The 17751-nt window shown below is 44.3% G+C and overlaps 1 protein-coding gene across 6 annotated transcripts in view; it reads right to left on the reverse strand.

Annotated features, from left to right (window-relative positions):
- The window catches only part of LOC133422991 (RNA-binding Raly-like protein), a 175847-nt gene that overhangs the window by 120984 nt on the left and 37112 nt on the right, over positions 1-17751 (reverse strand). The window contains exon 2 of one of the 6 annotated variants that reach the window (XM_061713070.1): positions 17580-17641. The exons of the other annotated variants lie outside the window; for them this stretch is intronic. Coding sequence (XP_061569054.1) covers positions 17580-17603 — 24 coding nt within the window. The 5' untranslated portion in view covers positions 17604-17641. The remainder of the gene's footprint in view (positions 1-17579; positions 17642-17751) is intronic. 6 annotated transcript variants of the gene reach the window in all.

Raw genomic sequence — 17751 nt, forward strand, 5'->3', positions numbered from 1 at the left:
ACATAAACCCTACATTTAACACGGCTCTGCATAAGCAATTACTTAAATAAATCAGCAACCTGAGACAATGTTGAGAAGAAGAGAACGGGCCAAAATGAGGTGAAACACTGATAAAACAACAAACAACTTCAAGTTATTGCAGCAAAAGGATCTTCAAGTTCTTGAAAAATAACTTGTGGGGGGTACTTGGTATTGCCTACATTACTTTCTTTTTTTAAACTTCCATTTTGTTAAATAAGTAAATAATGGCACAGTGGGGGAATAAAAGTTATTTTATAGGTTGAATTTTGTATTTTTACACAGACACAGTTAAAAAAGAAAAAAAAAAAACTTTCATATATGACTGTACATGTTGAAAATTCAGAATGACTCTGCAACTTCAGTGCTGCAATGATGTGACACAGGTAATCCTAGCCCAGAGGATTAGAGACTCTACAGTGTATCTGTCAAATACTAAAACAACTTGAGGTGAAGTGAACTGCTAAACCTTTGATCCTCCTCTCTCTGTCTCCTTCAGTGCCTTATCTCATCATCCATTTCCCCACTTGCTTGTTGCCGTTAGTGACACCTTGTACTCAGCCTTATACAACGTATGCCAGGTTGTGTTATGAATACCGTCGGAGTGCCGAATGAATCATCGCGTGAATAAACTGCCGTGGTAGGAGGGCAGAGTAGGTCAAAAAATGATCAAAGAAGTTCGGGTTAAAGGATGGCAGGCGTCTTTGCCTGGTAACGGCAACTGATGGGAATTAAAAACGCATAAATAAACAGTGTCTTCATGGAGAGGGAATCCTGTTACTCTGTGGCGCTGGTTGAGTAATAAGTACTGTATCCCACAAAACCGGTTTCCCATTTCTGTTTATTTTTTTTCCTTTCCCACGTGGCTGTGCGTCTAAAATATAATCAGGACAAGAAACAGTAAATCAACTTAAAAATTGAACTCCTGCTTATCACCTGCTATAATCTTCCTGTTTACCAAGTTACAGATGTACTTAAATTAAAACTATTAACACTGTCATGTGATAATCACTGCGTGATGATTCCCTGCTTTGCCTTGCAGAGTTGAGGAGGATTAAGCTTGGGTTTCCTCAGCTTAACCAATATTATGTATGACAGAGCCGCAGGCAGCTTAATGTTTACCGCCTCACATCTCTTTGAGGGGCTCAAAATACAGCAAAGACAAGCCTGATGTGCCTCTGTCTATCAATTCCACTACCACTCAGGGAAAATCACTGATACCTGCAGCTCGACACCCCACCTTTGTTGGAGCTATACCAACAGCCCCACGTGACTGCAGCATTTTTGTTTCCCTCATAGACAGAAGAGTCCAGCATACAGCTGCTACAGACGGTACTACTTGTAAGAATGCTATTGCTCATTTTTTGAATGAGAGAAAAAAAATACATCTTTTTGTTATGTTCAAGAGATTTTGTATGCATTGAAGTAAACAGAAAACCTTGCTGAATGCCAATCACTTCGACTGAGAACAGAAACAGCCTGGAGGGCTGGAGCCAAATGAACATGCTGTTAATAAACCATATTGAATATTTTACATGTTTATATGCATATTTATAAGATTTCCCAGTGGTGTTCCTTTTAAAACATAATCATTAAATATGACTTTTTAACCCTTTTAAAAGGAGAATGCCACAATGTGAGAAAGTTTCAACCAAAAAGTAATGATATATAGGCTCTAATATTTATGTCAAACCCAACACCTTCAAGAAAATTCAAAAAATAAATAAAGATTTTCATGGAGAGATGTGAATTTGACTTATTTTCGATAAATTTATCACTCATCGGCAGTCAAACTAAGGGATATTTATCCGTCAAAAACGGTAGTTATTAAAAATGTGTAATGAAAGGTGACAGATTTGGATGAAGGCATTCCACAAATAGTGCACAATGGCTTCAAATATTTTAAAAATTACTACATTTTGCACTGATGGGTGGAATTATACATTTAAACATTGTCGTCATCCTTCTGCTCAGAACTTCTAGGGATTTGGTCTGAAAGCACAGTTTCAGGATGCAAAAGGGGAAAGCTCTTTTAATGGCAGCTCAATCTGCCTCTGACCCAAATACTGTAATGTTTTAAATAGTCCCACTATAATTCAGTTACGCATCGCCGATTCCACCATGCCATCTTGCTATGATTCTAATACCTCACTAGCTAACTGTTGTCCTTTCTGTAGATAAATGTATCTCCTCTTGATGCCAGAATTAGCTGAACTTAGAGGTGCGAACCTCAGTTGCAATGGAATAATGAGGAGAACCAGATTTATAGAAGTTACGCCACACTGCAAGGGCTAAAAAACAACTCTGAGAATCAAATTCAAGTCCAGTGGTTATAGTATTGTACATATAAGAGAGAGACACCCAACATACATTCATTTCATGAAAAGGGGCCATACAGCTACTGAACGAGTTTGTGCAGGGCCACAGTAAGAGAGAACTGAGGGTTACTAACAACAACGGCATCATCTTTTACCTGGTAGTTTTAAAAACTTCTCCCAGTGACACCTGGAATTAATAAATCCACAACTTCAGCAGTGTTTCATAGCCACATTATCAAGATTCCTCCAACGCTGACATGCTCGCCAGGCTCAGGACTGGGCTGCATCATTGGCAGGAAATGCGCGCACCATGAGAGAGGAAGCTGCTCAGCTTAACACCCCCGTCAACTCGACCCCCAGCCACGAGGAGAAGGAAACATTTAAAAATGCTGCTTGGTTAAGACAGACGTGTTTACCTGTTATTATTGTTCACTCAAGCTCTTCAGGGAATTGTTCATGTTCCTTGGAGGAACCCTGCAGTGTCTCAGAGCAGAGATACTGCTCAGTTTTCTGAGAATTTTGATAACTAATTCTGTGATACTTCGTCTGTATAATTTAGATTTGGCAGAGTGACAATAATAACAAACTCAGAATTCCTTGTGTTCCTTGGTTTGTGTTATTGTGCCAACAGATAAAACAAAGGAAACTGTAAGTTGGAAAACCTGAATACCTATAATGAAGAATTTGAATGGAAAATATTTACAAAATCTGCTTTGTATATTAAAAGAAATACATTGAAATTTGTGTGAGATGAAAACAAAAACAGTTTTCTATTTTTTGCCACTTCACATCAAGTAGTTACTTGTTATGCATCCACTCGATGGGATTACTGATGCATATTCATATGAGGTCATGTTTCCAGTCATCTGATGAATGTAAAATCATCTCCATTCCCATCTAACCTCACTTTGGTCTCCTCCAGCTCCTGAGGGAGACGCCTGTTTACTGAGGCTTCTAAATGCTCTGCTGAGGTCGCCAGCCGCTATCTGTACTTTGTTTCTGGGCAGATGGCGTGTAGTGAGTTTTTTTTCCTTCTTCCCTCCCTCTCCTTTTGTTTTCAGACAGCAGCTGGCAACGGTTGAAAACTGGATCGACTCAAATCAAGAATGTAAAACAAAAAGCACAAAAAAAGCAGCTGGTTCATGCTGTCGGGAACTTGTGTTAAAATATGGATACATGAATCAAAGAATCGTCTGTTTTATATTAAACAAGTTTGAGGAATTTTGGTTTGAAAGCTATGTATACCACACACAGTTTGAGTGTGAATTCATCAGTCATTCCTCGATGATTTGATAATCAAATTATTGATTTTGCTGTCTTTACAGTAGGTCATCAGAAGTCCTTGGCGCAACACATTAAAGGCATCGTAGTGACAACACTTACAAACACAGCTGCTGAGAGAATGTGTTTTTTTTCCTTCCAACAGCAATAAAATCCTTTTTTTTGGGGTGAAAAAAGAAAAAGAAACAAAATAAAAAATGTCAAATGCCGTTTTGTCATGGAAACAACAGAAATGACCAAATCGGGAGGGGTTCTTGGAGACAGTCACATGCAAAGCTTGTCTAAAGACAGAGTGCATGCTTGTAAATATGATGTCTGCGTGCCTGTGGACCTTTTTCACACCACTGTCACTTCAAATTATGTTCCAAAAGACGCGAACAGTCACCCAGAACAAAACCTGGATATCAGCAGTAATGTGCTGCTTTGGTTATGAAACGAGAACCGGATCTCAAACATGCTGCTAAATGTTAAAGCAGGATCTTGGCTATTAACACTTGTTTGACAAAAATTGCATTTTTATGTTTGCCAAGGACGTCTAGCAACTTTCTCCTCCTACTGATGACTCACCTAACAGCACATTAAAGAACATTCATTTGGAGTGGGCAGGCTGTGAAAGAGGATTTTATTAAAAATATGACTTGGATTAAAAGTCACTTAAGAATTACATGAGTAGCATAACAGAGAGGGATTGGACAGATACTTTTGTTGTCATCTCCAAGAAAACTTCATGTTAAATGAAAATATTCAACATGTATAAGCATGGCTGCTGGACCAAACTGGAGGCAGGAGGACTGTAAATACTTCTCCATTTTTTAAGTATAGTGGGGGATTTGTGGGTAGTGGTGAAGCACAGCAGAGAGGGACATATGTTGTGTTTTGGTCTCAGTGGTAAAGTAAAGTAAAGTTGTTCTTTTAAAATGGAACAAAAAGTGAACCAACAGTACAAGTACCTAGTTTCTGTCCACATTAGTTCCTTCAGAGCCCTCAGACATTGTTCTTTTAGGAAACCTGAGGACCAGTTTATAACTGACTAAAGGCAATGTTAAGATTAGATGTATTTTATGTATCCCACACTGGGGAAATGTACTTGTAATAGCAGCAACAGTATAATATACATAAAATAAATAAATAAATAAATACAGTGAGTGATGGGTAGAGTAGAGACATTAAACAGGGAAACTACCAGTGTTGTGCAAGTTCATACTGTACTTCTCATGAACTAGTTCAAAGTTCAGTTCACATAGTTTAAAAATGAACAGTTCACGCTCATAGTTCACCATTTTCATTTTGAACTAGTTCAAATTCAGTTCATTTCAATATTTTTAGGAGAGAAGTACGAATGAAACGCCAGACTATCCTAAAACTGTTCACTGCAATCATGTATTGTTCTAGTGGCTTTTCAACTTTACTTAGAGAGTGTAATTCTCCAACAATGTAGTCCATTATCAGTTTGTCAACCTGTTGCAGGTAAACCAACCCCCTGAAGGTGCAGCAGTGAGACTGGGGTTGTTTGGGGCTGTTGGGTCTTCTTGGTCTTTCCTGATGACTTTGTTTGATTGTCAAGGACTTGCAGATATTTTCTCACACTGGACGGATGCTTTAACTCCACATGACGTTTACAATTTGAAGTTGACGAGGCAGACGTTCAGACTCGTTTTCTCAGCGCAGGTGGGCATAATTTGCACAGAAAGGTTAGATTTCTACCGTCGGACTCTTTGGGACACAATGTGTAAAATTCCCGCTGATAATGATAAGGATCATCATCTGACGGCTCGCTGACGCTGCGTCTGCATCATCTCTCTCTTCACCTGTCATTCATAAAGACTGCACCGGGCTCGGGCCGCCGTTGCCATGGAGCTGGAGCCCGTTGCTATGCTAGTGTGTGCACTGCATTGTGGGTAATTTAGTGTGAAGTCGTGGTCTCGTCGAGTATTTTAAATGTGCGCCGCCCGCTGTTGAAATGTATTCCGTAATAATTGGACTTAAACAGTGAAGCTCAAACTCACATAATCTAAACGATTCAAATTCCAGTTCATGATCTGCAGAATGAACAAGTTCAAGTTCTTTATTTGTAAATATGTTGCGTTCAGTTCAACGTTCTCACAGAAATGAACGCGTTCATTTGAACTTGTTCATGCACAACACTGGAAACTACAACATGATCAAGTGCAGGTGTTGGGTCTCTGACTTAGCAAGGAGCACTTTACGTTCACAATCGTCAGGTTAACCACGCACTCCGAGGACTTCCACCAAACTGAGACCACCACTGGCTAGCCATCCTAATCGTTTCCCTCTTCGATGCAAAACATTTGTCAGTTTCCTTTGGACCTGACTTAGATTTCTAGGGGCCAGTACCAACATATGCAGAAGAAACTGCCTCTGGGAGACATTGGCTAATCGTGCACAAATCATCTGATGTAGGCAGGACAACCACAAGACAGGTATCAACAAAATACATCCAAAACAGTGCAGTGGAGTAGGAACACCGGTGAATGGCTCTTGTCATTTACCAAAAGAACTTGTTTAACCAAGATGTTGGTTATTCTGCAACCATCTTAATTTCTTTCTTTTTTAAATATTGGCTTTGGACACTCCATTATGTAACATGCATAACGTCCAAAGCTTGCCAGGTTGCGAGCAGATTAATATTTTCTCTACTGGTAGAAATAGCTGTGAATTAAAGCGATGTAAGACCCAATTCATGAGCAAGTGAATGAGTGAATGACCGGTCTGGCTGCTCCAGAGGTGGTCCCATAGGTAAACATGCAAATTGCATTCTGTGATATTTAATTATTATCAATTAAATGTATAGGTCAAATTCAAAGCAGGGAAGAGAAACAATGGTGGCCACTAATATTGAAAGGTTCTCTCTGCTGTCCGTTCAAGATACGGTACTGAGGAGAAAAGAACCCTGTCGTCTATACAAATAAAAAGGTAAAGATGTTTATAAATTAATTAACTCACTGTTTCATATTTTCACAAAATACTTCTGTAATGAAAGATCCATCCTATCACTGGGGCTTGAGAAAGGACGTCTGTCGGCATAGGAGGCTGCGTGGGGGCTTGGGTCAGTCATAGTACAACAAAGTTTATGATATGATATTTGGCAAATAGTTTCACCAAAGCTTTTCATACAAACATTTTAAATAAATATCAGGCAAACAAAATGTCTATTTCCACGCCTGGGTGGAGTATGTTGCAGATTATCTTGTTGATGAACTGATAATTAAAACTACAGTTTATTTAAAATCTCAGTGTTCAGCTGGCTATTAGATACATATTCTGCATGTTTGGTGAATAGTTTAAATGTAATTAGTGCCCGAAACAAGTCCTGCAGCTGATGAGAGTGAGAGAAGTTTTTTTTCCAAGTGGTTCTGTAATAAATATAAAATTGTATTAAAAAAAATGATGATATGTGAGAGTTAGAGGAAAAGCGATTGGAGAGCAATATCAGCTGATTGATATTAGCTGCTTGTGTGATGAACAACTTGGAACTCCGAGTCGAGTTAAGTCGACATAATAAGCCGGAAGAGTCAAGAATTCCCAGATTCCTGCTGAAAGCCTAATCTGTTGTCAGGCTGGAAACTCCCTGCACTTATTTCTTAACAGCCCTCAACTCCAGCCAGAGCTGAGGGCACAAAATGTCCTGTTTCCAGGTCACGTTCCCATCCTTCGGACTATGCTGGCAGGTGTTTTGGACAAATGCCAAGGTATTGATTTTATGACAGTTATGAGAGTTGTAACAGAGTTGTAAGCAGCAGACTACAGCTGGAGCACCAATTCACCCTTCGGCTTGACAAACGGTATACCGAATGGCCTGTTAAGAACTATATCTTTTTTTCATGTGATATGTTCTCATTGTAACTGTTGAAATCGTTTCATTCATTATAGCTTAAATGGCTCCATAGAGTCCCGATCTGATAGACTTGAGCTCCCTGTGGAATTGATCGCTAGCACATTATTACAGAGGCAATGTTGTGTTGATGTTTCATTATGCTGCTTGTTTGAAATGTTTTAATCAATATCTCAGTGAACTTTAGTTTAATTTCAAACCATGTGTAGCAGAACGAGGGAGCTGCCCTTAATCAACACAGCTGGTAGCCAACCATAATTGGTCCAGCTGTGTATATAAGTGGCAGCTTTCCCTGTGTCTTGCACTTCCCCCATTGCGTCATTTCCGCCCCGGATGTTCTTGCCTCTCAGAGCGGCGACTAAATGCTGTGCTCCTGTTGCGTGAATTAGCATCTCTTGTGTAGCTCTCTCTCTCTACTATGGTTGTTATCCACGCTGGCTGAACACTAGTGTGGTCACGGACAAATGCTGGTGACCGTGCAGGTTTCCTCTCTCCCTCACTCTATGCCTGTGTGAACCTACTAGAAGTAGGAAGGCTCATCAGCTGACGGAGTCCCCGGTGGTGTGACGTCAGAACCACCAGCTGATTAAAGCCACCGCTGCTGTTTCGTCTCCTGTTGCTGTTTGCTGCAGTTGGTTGCTTGCTTGCTCTCCCACTTGCTTGCTTGCTCTTCTGCCTTGCCCTCGCTGCGGTGCTTGTCTGCTCTGCTGGGGTCCCCTGAAGTCTCGCCCAGTTCCCGGCTTGACCCCGATAATAAATGTGGCGATACAGTGCCGTTTTCTTTTAATTAATTTATTTCAACAGTCTTTGGGACCAGTGTTTGTTTAACCTTGTTTATTTCATTTCGGGCAGTGTTTTAAGTGTAGTAGTTACCTGCCCTTTTGTCTTATTTTGCATGTTTATTATATGATTATTTTTGTAACAATTTGGTTGTTTTGCAGTTGCTGTAGGCCGGTGGTGGTGTTGGTGACCTGGGTGGAGTCCTTCCCTTTTGTGTGCTGTGTGCTTGCCACGTGTGGTTGAGTGTTTAATTATTTTTACGTTAATATCTTTCATTTTTGTAGACTCCCACTCCCTTCACTAGTTCCCCTCTGCACCAGTACGCTACAGCTCCTGCCCCTTATTTATTTTGCTCTTTATTTTCATGACTGGTTTTTAGTATTCTTTTAAAACATTGTGTAATAAAACCTATTTTTATAAAGTATCTGGATTTCACGTCTCTTGCCTTGAGTAAACGAACTTGTGTGTCTTGATAGAGATATTAAATAATTCTTTGGGTGAAATTCCCGAGGTGGCGTTGTCAGGCAATGTGATTTAACTTTGTATTGGTACAGCCCGTTACTCGACGCTGCGACACTTGGCGTCGTTGGCAGGATTTACTCTACGGCAAAGACGTGTACTCCTTTTACTTACTGTGTTTTCATTGTCTGTCGTTGTTTTTGTTGTGTTTATGCATTAAACATTGTCTGTCTTGTAGGCACCTTGGGCAGCATAAGGAGACGAAAAAGCAGTGGTTCCCGGTGGATCTTAGTTCTGGTGAAGGTTTGTGTAACAGATTAGGCTTTTGTAGTTTGGTTTTACACTTGTAAGTCACTACTTTAGTGTAGTGAGTTGTGTTGCAGCTATGGAGGAAGAATTACAGGACCTTAGAGATTTGATTGCCCAGTTACGGGCTGATAATGAGTGTTTGAGACAGGAACAGGTTGGCCCCAGTGTTTTACCGTCTGCCTCTTCTATTCCTAATGCCCCTGTAGCAGAGAGATTAGTGTTTGTGCCCCGAGATAGAAAGTGTCCTACCTTCAGAGGTAGAACAGGTATGAGGTTGAGTGAGTGGGTGGAGGAAGTACAGGCGTGTATGAGGGCCCGGCATTTGTCCCGGATTGACCAGGCGTTTTTCCTGTTTGACCACCTGGAGGGTGAAGCGAGAGAGGAGATAAAGTATCGCCCTGGTACAGAGAGAGAGAACCCTGACAGAATATTTGCCATTTTACAGGAGCTTTACGGGTGCTCAGAGTCTTATGTCGCTCTGCAGGAGGCTTTCTTCTCCAGGAGGCAGCAGGAGGGAGAGACTCTTCAGGAGTTCTCCCTCGCTTTGATGGGCCTCATGGAGAAGGTGAAGCAGCGTGCACCCATTCGCATGCCAAATGCTGAAGTTCTTCTGAGAGATCAGTTTGTTGAATATGTGTTGGATGGTTCCCTGCGGCGTGAGTTGAAGCAGTTAGTGCGTAGGCAACCTGACTACACCTTGCTTGAAATCAGGGCAGAGGCAATCCGGTGGGAGCGGGAGGGTTTACCTGGCGGTGCAAGGGGCCGCAGTTATTCAGTCCCCTCAGTGTTTGGTGTCCAGTATGGTGTTCAAGGTGGCCCCCAGTGTGCTGTCTCTTCACCCCCAGTGTCTGAGATGGGTGAGATGAGAAAGATGCTACAGCGTCAGCAAGAGCAGCTCAGTCAATTAACTGAAAGTATTGCTCAGCTGCAGAATTTCCAGCAGCACAGTCGTCCACCTCGTACTGGCCCCATAATATGCCGGCGCTGCAATCAGCCTGGTCACATTGCAAGGGATTGTGATGGAGTGCGTGCTCCTCTTCGCTCGCAATTTCCTTCGCAACCCCCAACCCATGCTGGTAGGCGACCTCGTTCTGCTTCGGTGTCGGAAAACTAGTGCCCACTGAACTGCAGAGTCACAGTTTGGGTGGGGCTGCTACTGGCTCACAAGATGTCTCGAGTAGCTTAGATGTTACTGAGCTGATTTCTTCTTGTCCCCATTTAGATGTGGACATGGGTGGGGTGAAGGTCCCCAGCTTAGTGGACACTGGTTCCATGGTGTCCACTGTTTCCGAGAGCTTTTTCCGCCAGCATTTTGAGCCTTGGGGTCCGGAGCGCCTCCGATCATGTCACTGGCTGCAGCTCAGAGCTGCTAATGGCTTGGCAATCCCATATATCGGCTACTTGGAGCTTGAGGTACAACTTTGTGGTAAGGTCATGCCCCGTTGTGGAGTGTTGGTTGTAAGGGACCCCCCTGGTGGTGTGCCTGCGCAAGTGCCTGGTGTGTTGGGGATGAATGTGATCCGCAAATGCTACCATGAGCTCTTTGGTCAGCATGGTGTGGCTTTGTTCTCCCAGCCCTGTGTCGTTAAGGCTCCGGGGCCTGTTGTGCAGGCACTGCAGCGGTGCCATCGTGCTACTATTGCAGCCCCAGAGGACAGTTCAGGGAAGGTGAAGGTCAGGGGTAAGAAGGCTTGGCGGATCCCTGGTGGTGTCATGAAGATTGTGGCAGCCACTTGTTCCGCACAGTTTTCAGGTTCCACAGTGTTGTTTGAGCCCCTGGACTCTGGTTTGCCTGCGGGGTTGCTTGCCTCCCCTGCCTTGGTTAAGGTTATCAGGGGCACAGCATACATACCGGTGGTTAATGTAGGGTCCATGGACATCGTGTTGTATCCCCGCACTGTGGTTGGCACATTGGACACAGTTAACGTGGTCAGCCTCCCATCTGGAGTCACTGAGGTGCAAACAGAGACGGCTACCATGTCTTCCCAGACAGTTTCACCCACGGTACCGCAGCAGCTGGAGGGCCTGGACCTGTCGGCTCTTTCAGTGGAGCAACAGGGTCAGGTGAGGTCTCTGTTAAGGCAGTACTCCAGTGTTTTTGCAGCTCATGATGGAGATCTGGGTTGTACCAACCTGATCTCTCATGACATTCCTGTGGTTGATGATGTTCCTGTCAGGCAACGCTATAGGCGTGTTCCACCCTCAGAGTATGAGGCTGTTAAGGAGCACATCAACCAGCTGCTGTCATCACAGGTAATAAGAGAGAGCAGCAGTCCCTATGCATCCCCCATCGTGCTGGTGAGGAAAAAGGATGGTAGTCTGCGCATGTGTGTTGACTACAGGCAACTTAACAGTAAGACCAGAAAAGATGCCTTTCCTCTACCACGCATTGATGAGTCCCTTGATGCTTTGTCTGGTGCCTGCTGGTTCTCTACACTAGATTTGGCCAGTGGTTACAATCAGGTGCCAGTTACAGAGGCAGACCGCTCAAAGACGGCCTTCTGTACACCGTTTGGCCTGTTTGAATGGAACAGAATGCCATTTGGCCTTTGCAACGCCCCCAGTACCTTTCAGAGGTTAATGCAGCGCATCTTTGGTGACCAGCAGTGCCAGTCACTGCTATTGTATCTTGACGACATTGTGGTTTTCTCATCGTCGGTGGAACAACATCTGGACAGGCTGAAGGTGGTGCTTGACCGACTTCAGGCTGAGGGCCTTAAGGCCAAGCTCAGCAAGTGCTCCTTCTTCCAGCGGGAAGTAAATTACTTGGGTCATGTGATTTCTGGTCAGGGTGTCTCCACTGACCCAAGTAAGATAGAAGTTGTAGCCAATTGGGCAGTTCCCACCACAGTCTCTGAGTTGCGGTCATTCCTGGGCTTTGCCAGTTACTACCGGCGTTTTGTGGAGGGTTTCGCAAAACTGGCGGCCCCTCTGCACAAAGCAGTGGCTGAATTTGGTCGCACTCAGGCTGGTAGGAAGTCTGAGCGTGGGGTTATCAGGTGCTGGACGGACGAGTGCCAACAGAGTTTCCAAGCATTGAAAACCAAGCTCACCACTGCCCCTGTGCTGGCTTACGCCGACTTCTCCCTCCCTTTCATTCTGGAGGTCGACGCGAGCCATGGTGGTCTAGGTGCGGTGCTTTCCCAAGAGCAGGCAGGTAAAGTAAGACCAATCGCTTATGCCAGTCGAGGTTTGAGGCCCACTGAGAGGAACATGCAGAACTACAGTTCCATGAAACTCGAGTTCTTGGCCCTTAAGTGGGCCATGACTGAAAAATTCAGGGAGTACTTGCTGGGTCACAAATGTGTTGTCTATACAGACAACAATCCCCTAAGCCACTTGTCCTCGGCCAAACTGGGTGCTACTGAGCAGCGATGGGCTGCCCAGCTTGCATCGTTTGACTTTGACATCAGGTACCGGTCAGGGAGGTGTAACCAAAATGCTGATGCTCTCTCTCGTCAGCACCCCCCTGGTCCCCAGACTGTGGAAGCAATGCTTCCTGGCACTGCTATGCCCCAGTCCTTGCAGCAAGCTTTAGGGTTGAAGTTTGACGTAAGTACAGCTGCTATTGTAGCCTTACCACAACATACCCCCCCTGAGATGTGTGCCCTTCAACAGGCTGACCCTGTCATCCAGACTGTGCTGGCATTTTGGAGGCAGAAGCAGCGCCCTAGCCAGGAGGAGCGAGCCCAGGTATCCCGGCCTGCATTGGCTCTGTTGCGGCAGTGGGACCGGTTGGTTGAGAAGGATGGTATCCTTTACCGCCAGGTGTTGCGGTCGGACGGTGCTGAAGCTGTGCTTCAGCTGTTGTTGCCGGGTGCAATGGTAAGTGAGGTGTTGACCAAGGTCCACCAGGAGCATGGGCATCAGGGAGTAGAGCGGACACTGGCGCTCCTCCGGTCTCGGTGCTACTGGTCTGGCATGTCCTCTGACGTGGCCAAATGGTGCCAAAAGTGCGAGAGATGCCAGGTTGCTAAGAATGTTCACCCAACAGCTCACAGCTACATGGGACATCTTTTAGCATCACGCCCCAACGAAATCCTGGCCATTGACTACACCACTCTAGAGCCTGCACAAAATGGTGTGGAAAATGTCTTGGTGATGACAGATGTCTTTAGTAAGTACACAATAGCTGTCCCTAGCAGAGACCAGCGTGCCCCCACAGTGGCTAAGATCCTTGTGTCAGAGTGGTTTTATAAGTTTGGAGTTCCTGCTCGCTTACATTCTGACCAAGGCCGTAACTTTGAGAGCTTGCTTATCCAGCAAGTTTGCAGTCTGTACGGTGTTGTGAAAACGCGTACCACCCCTTACCATCCAGCTGGGAATGGACAGTGTGAGCGGTTTAACCGCACCCTCCATAACCTGCTACGCACATTGCCGGTGTCTCGGAAGAGAGACTGGAACTCGTGCCTGCCTCAGGTATTGTACTGTTACAACACAACTCCCCATCAGGCTACTGGAGAGTCTCCCTTCTTCCTGATGTTTGGCCAGGAACCCAGGTTGCCCGTAGACTTCCTGTTGGGTAGAGTTGAGAGACCTGTTGGCGGCACGGTTCACGAGTGGGTCCAGGAGCACCAGACTCGGCTGCAGATGGCGTTTGAAGGCGCAAGGGAGCGCTTGCAGTATGCAGCAGACCGAAGGAAGCACTACCATGACCAACGTGTCAAAGACCTGCCACTGGGGGAGGGTCAAGTGGTGTTCCTGCGTGACTTCACTGCTAGGGGGCCACACAAGACCCGGGACCGGTGGAGCTCAGTAAGGTATGAGGTCTTGAGGGCACCGGCGGAAGGTGGCTCTGTGTATACCATTGCGCCAGTGGAGGACCTAACTAAGGTCAAACGGGTTCACCGCACCATGCTGAAGGCCGTGGTTGGCATGGACTTGCCTGGTTATGCCTCTCCTGCTCCTTCGTCCTCGGAAGGGCCCCCTTCTGAGGATAGCTGCTCCTTCGAGTATGATCTGGTAGTTCTTGGGCAACAGCCCTTTGGGGGTTCTTCTGCCCCACCCCCCACCAGACCAACTGACCCAGTTTCTTCTGAGGGTGGCGTGACAGTGACCTCCTCTGCAGGAGAATCCTCATCTCTGGCTCCACATAGTGGAGCATCCACCTCTGGGGTTGTTTCCCGAGCCGGTCGTGCCAGTCCCGGCCAGGAGGCGCCACGCCGGACGGCACGGTCAACCGCTGGGTGTCACCCTAATGTTCACCACCTCCCACGTTCAGTCGAAGTGGGAGCCGCTGCTCCTTCTGCTTCGGTGTCCAACTTAGTTCAGGCCATCTTTAGACCTTGGAGCTAGTCTGCTCTCGGTTTGTTCATCGTCGGGACGACGATGCAGAAAGGGGGGGTAGAATGTAGCAGAACGAGGGAGCTGCCCTTAATCAACACAGCTGGTAGCCAACCATAATTGGTCCAGCTGTGTATATAAGTGGCAGCTTTCCCTGTGTCTTGCACTTCCCCCATTGCGTCATTTCCGCCCCGGATGTTCTTGCCTCTCAGAGCGGCGACTAAATGCTGTGCTCCTGTTGCGTGAATTAGCATCTCTTGTGTAGCTCTCTCTCTCTACTATGGTTGTTATCCACGCTGGCTGAACACTAGTGTGGTCACGGACAAATGCTGGTGACCGTGCAGGTTTCCTCTCTCCCTCACTCTATGCCTGTGTGAACCTACTAGAAGTAGGAAGGCTCATCAGCTGACGGAGTCCCCGGTGGTGTGACGTCAGAACCACCAGCTGATTAAAGCCACCGCTGCTGTTTCGTCTCCTGTTGCTGTTTGCTGCAGTTGGTTGCTTGCTTGCTCTCCCACTTGCTTGCTTGCTCTTCTGCCTTGCCCTCGCTGCGGTGCTTGTCTGCTCTGCTGGGGTCCCCTGAAGTCTCGCCCAGTTCCCGGCTTGACCCCGATAATAAATGTGGCGATACAGTGCCGTTTTCTTTTAATTAATTTATTTCAACAGTCTTTGGGACCAGTGTTTGTTTAACCTTGTTTATTTCATTTCGGGCAGTGTTTTAAGTGTAGTAGTTACCTGCCCTTTTGTCTTATTTTGCATGTTTATTATATGATTATTTTTGTAACAATTTGGTTGTTTTGCAGTTGCTGTAGGCCGGTGGTGGTGTTGGTGACCTGGGTGGAGTCCTTCCCTTTTGTGTGCTGTGTGCTTGCCACGTGTGGTTGAGTGTTTAATTATTTTTACGTTAATATCTTTCATTTTTGTAGACTCCCACTCCCTTCACTAGTTCCCCTCTGCACCAGTACGCTACAGCTCCTGCCCCTTATTTATTTTGCTCTTTATTTTCATGACTGGTTTTTAGTATTCTTTTAAAACATTGTGTAATAAAACCTATTTTTATAAAGTATCTGGATTTCACGTCTCTTGCCTTGAGTAAACGAACTTGTGTGTCTTGATAGAGATATTAAATAATTCTTTGGGTGAAATTCCCGAGGTGGCGTTGTCAGGCAATGTGATTTAACTTTGTATTGGTACAGCCCGTTACTCGACGCTGCGACACATGGTTGCCAAAAATCTCACCTTTTTATTTTTGGTATTATCTTATCTTGCAACGATGCAATGAGATGTGATAATACAGGAATGTTTTTTTTTTTTTTTTACACAAACGCTGTCTTCCTTCCACTTTTAATCTTATCAGAATCAACAGAGAAGGTAAACATCAAACCATACACATGGATGTTAACTGATTCACATGCTTATAAAAACAGATTATTTTATTGTAGGCACTTTCAAGAGCTCAGAAATGTGCATTATATAATACAGTCTTTAAAACTTGGATTAGAGAACTGCGACAATAAGATAAACTCAGTAACGTCTCATAGCATATGGTACTATTTATACTCTCTAGTGTTCACAACACATTATCAGTGAAAATGTAGACACTAAGCTTAAAATAAAAAGTATTTTCCATTATAAAACAGCATGAGAAGTGCATTAAGGAGTATTAGTAGTAAACATATCATGCTTGCAGCAGCTGAGTCTAGAAACATAACCCCTTATCTTTAGGATTAAAACAAAACACCTAAAAGTGAGTGACTGTCTGACGACGGAGCAAGTGGAGCTGTGGTTTCAGTTTTAATTTAAAATAGATAACACTGAATATCCTTCCCTTTATCAGAGGTCGTTTCTTTTCCCCTTTTCTTTGTTTGGGGGAAGAAAAAGCTTCTGTTGTGGTGCACGGCGCATAAGAAAAGTTTCTGCTGAATTCACACACTGTTTTCCGAAGGGGATATGTTCATCAACACCCAACTGTGCCTCCAGATGCCATACTCTTTATCCTTCTGTCTGTAATCAATATGAGGGTTGGAATATGCTGCTTTTTGCTGCTGGGTCATGTTTGCTAGGCAGTATATATAGCAGAGAAAAATCTCTAGTTACTCGTGTAATGAGCGAGATAAAGTCGGCAGGAGCTGTTGCTGCTGCCAGTCTGCAGTTCGGTGTTCCTGTGAGCGCCGCAGTTTTCCTTTGTTTGCATAGTAATGATACGGCAACACATGCCGTAGGGACACATGGTACTGCTGCAATGACGCCATAACCAAGACACTTAGAAATCTTTCCTAATGGTTTTCTGTGGTTAAACATGTTTTTCAGTGGGCTGAAGTTAACAATTACATTAAATCTGAGCACAGAAACCCTTTTATTCCTTGATTCTCTAACTCAGACAAGTCAATTTGAGGGTCAGGATTTTGTATTTACTGTGTTTCCTGTGGTAACTTTTACACGTGTCCTAATGATTTATTTAACAGGAAATTTAAACAAGAGGATCTCACTTTAAAGTTTGCCATAAAACACGTAGAAAAGTCCACCAGGGGTTATACCACGTCTCCCTCACCGCCTCTCACTGGTTAGCTGCGTTATCGTGAACAAACAGATCCACTTTTCCACATCAGCACTACTGCATATAAATAGGAGGATGTTGCCTTAAGGACCACTGATGGCCCCACCCTCATAATCTGGCTTCAAAAGACTCTCATTCACACAGTATCAACTGTTCATGTATAATCCTCAGCCATTACTTTCTTCCTAACATCAAATAATCGGGATATTAGCTAGATTAAGTATGTCTCAACTGATTAGCTGGTGGTCATTTTGAAAATAATCTGACATCAAGTATCACTCTATGTTCATTTGACCCAGTTTAAATGACCTATATTCCAATTTTCAGATTCAAAAAAATCAAATCCTTTCAGCTAGTGATTTGCAGTTGAATATAAATCCATTGTGTAGCCATGGTGACATGTGGCAACAGACATATCCAAATTATTTTTTTACCTATACGCATGCACTGAACGGTCAGCACTGATATTTCATTGATGACATAGCCATCGCTTCTGTTTTGAAAATGTTTGTTTTTTGCCTTTAACCAAATCTCCCACATCAGCATGGTCTCACAAATGCAACTTTTCTTTTTTGTTGTTGATGTGCTGATACATGATGCACAATTTTGTACAACTGTCTACAACTTTTGGAGGCTTTCATGATCCAGTGACAGTCTGATCCCACAATTGCAGTTATAAATCTGAACACTTTGACCAAATCACAACTGTATCACAACTGACCAATGTTTCTAGCAGTGTGTACATGGCTTCTGTAGCTCCAGCTTCATGTCCAAATGTAATGACTTTTGGTAGGTAAAAAAAAGAAAAAAGCAAAGTTAGAGATGGCTAAAACAGCAAAATGGAAGCTTGGAGACAGACTCAGCAGTTGGCTCTTTATACACAGTCCTGTGAG

The sequence above is a fragment of the Cololabis saira genome, chromosome 22 (genome assembly GCF_033807715.1).
Source record: "Cololabis saira isolate AMF1-May2022 chromosome 22, fColSai1.1, whole genome shotgun sequence".
In the NCBI taxonomy this organism is placed as follows: Eukaryota; Metazoa; Chordata; class Actinopteri; order Beloniformes; family Belonidae; genus Cololabis; species Cololabis saira.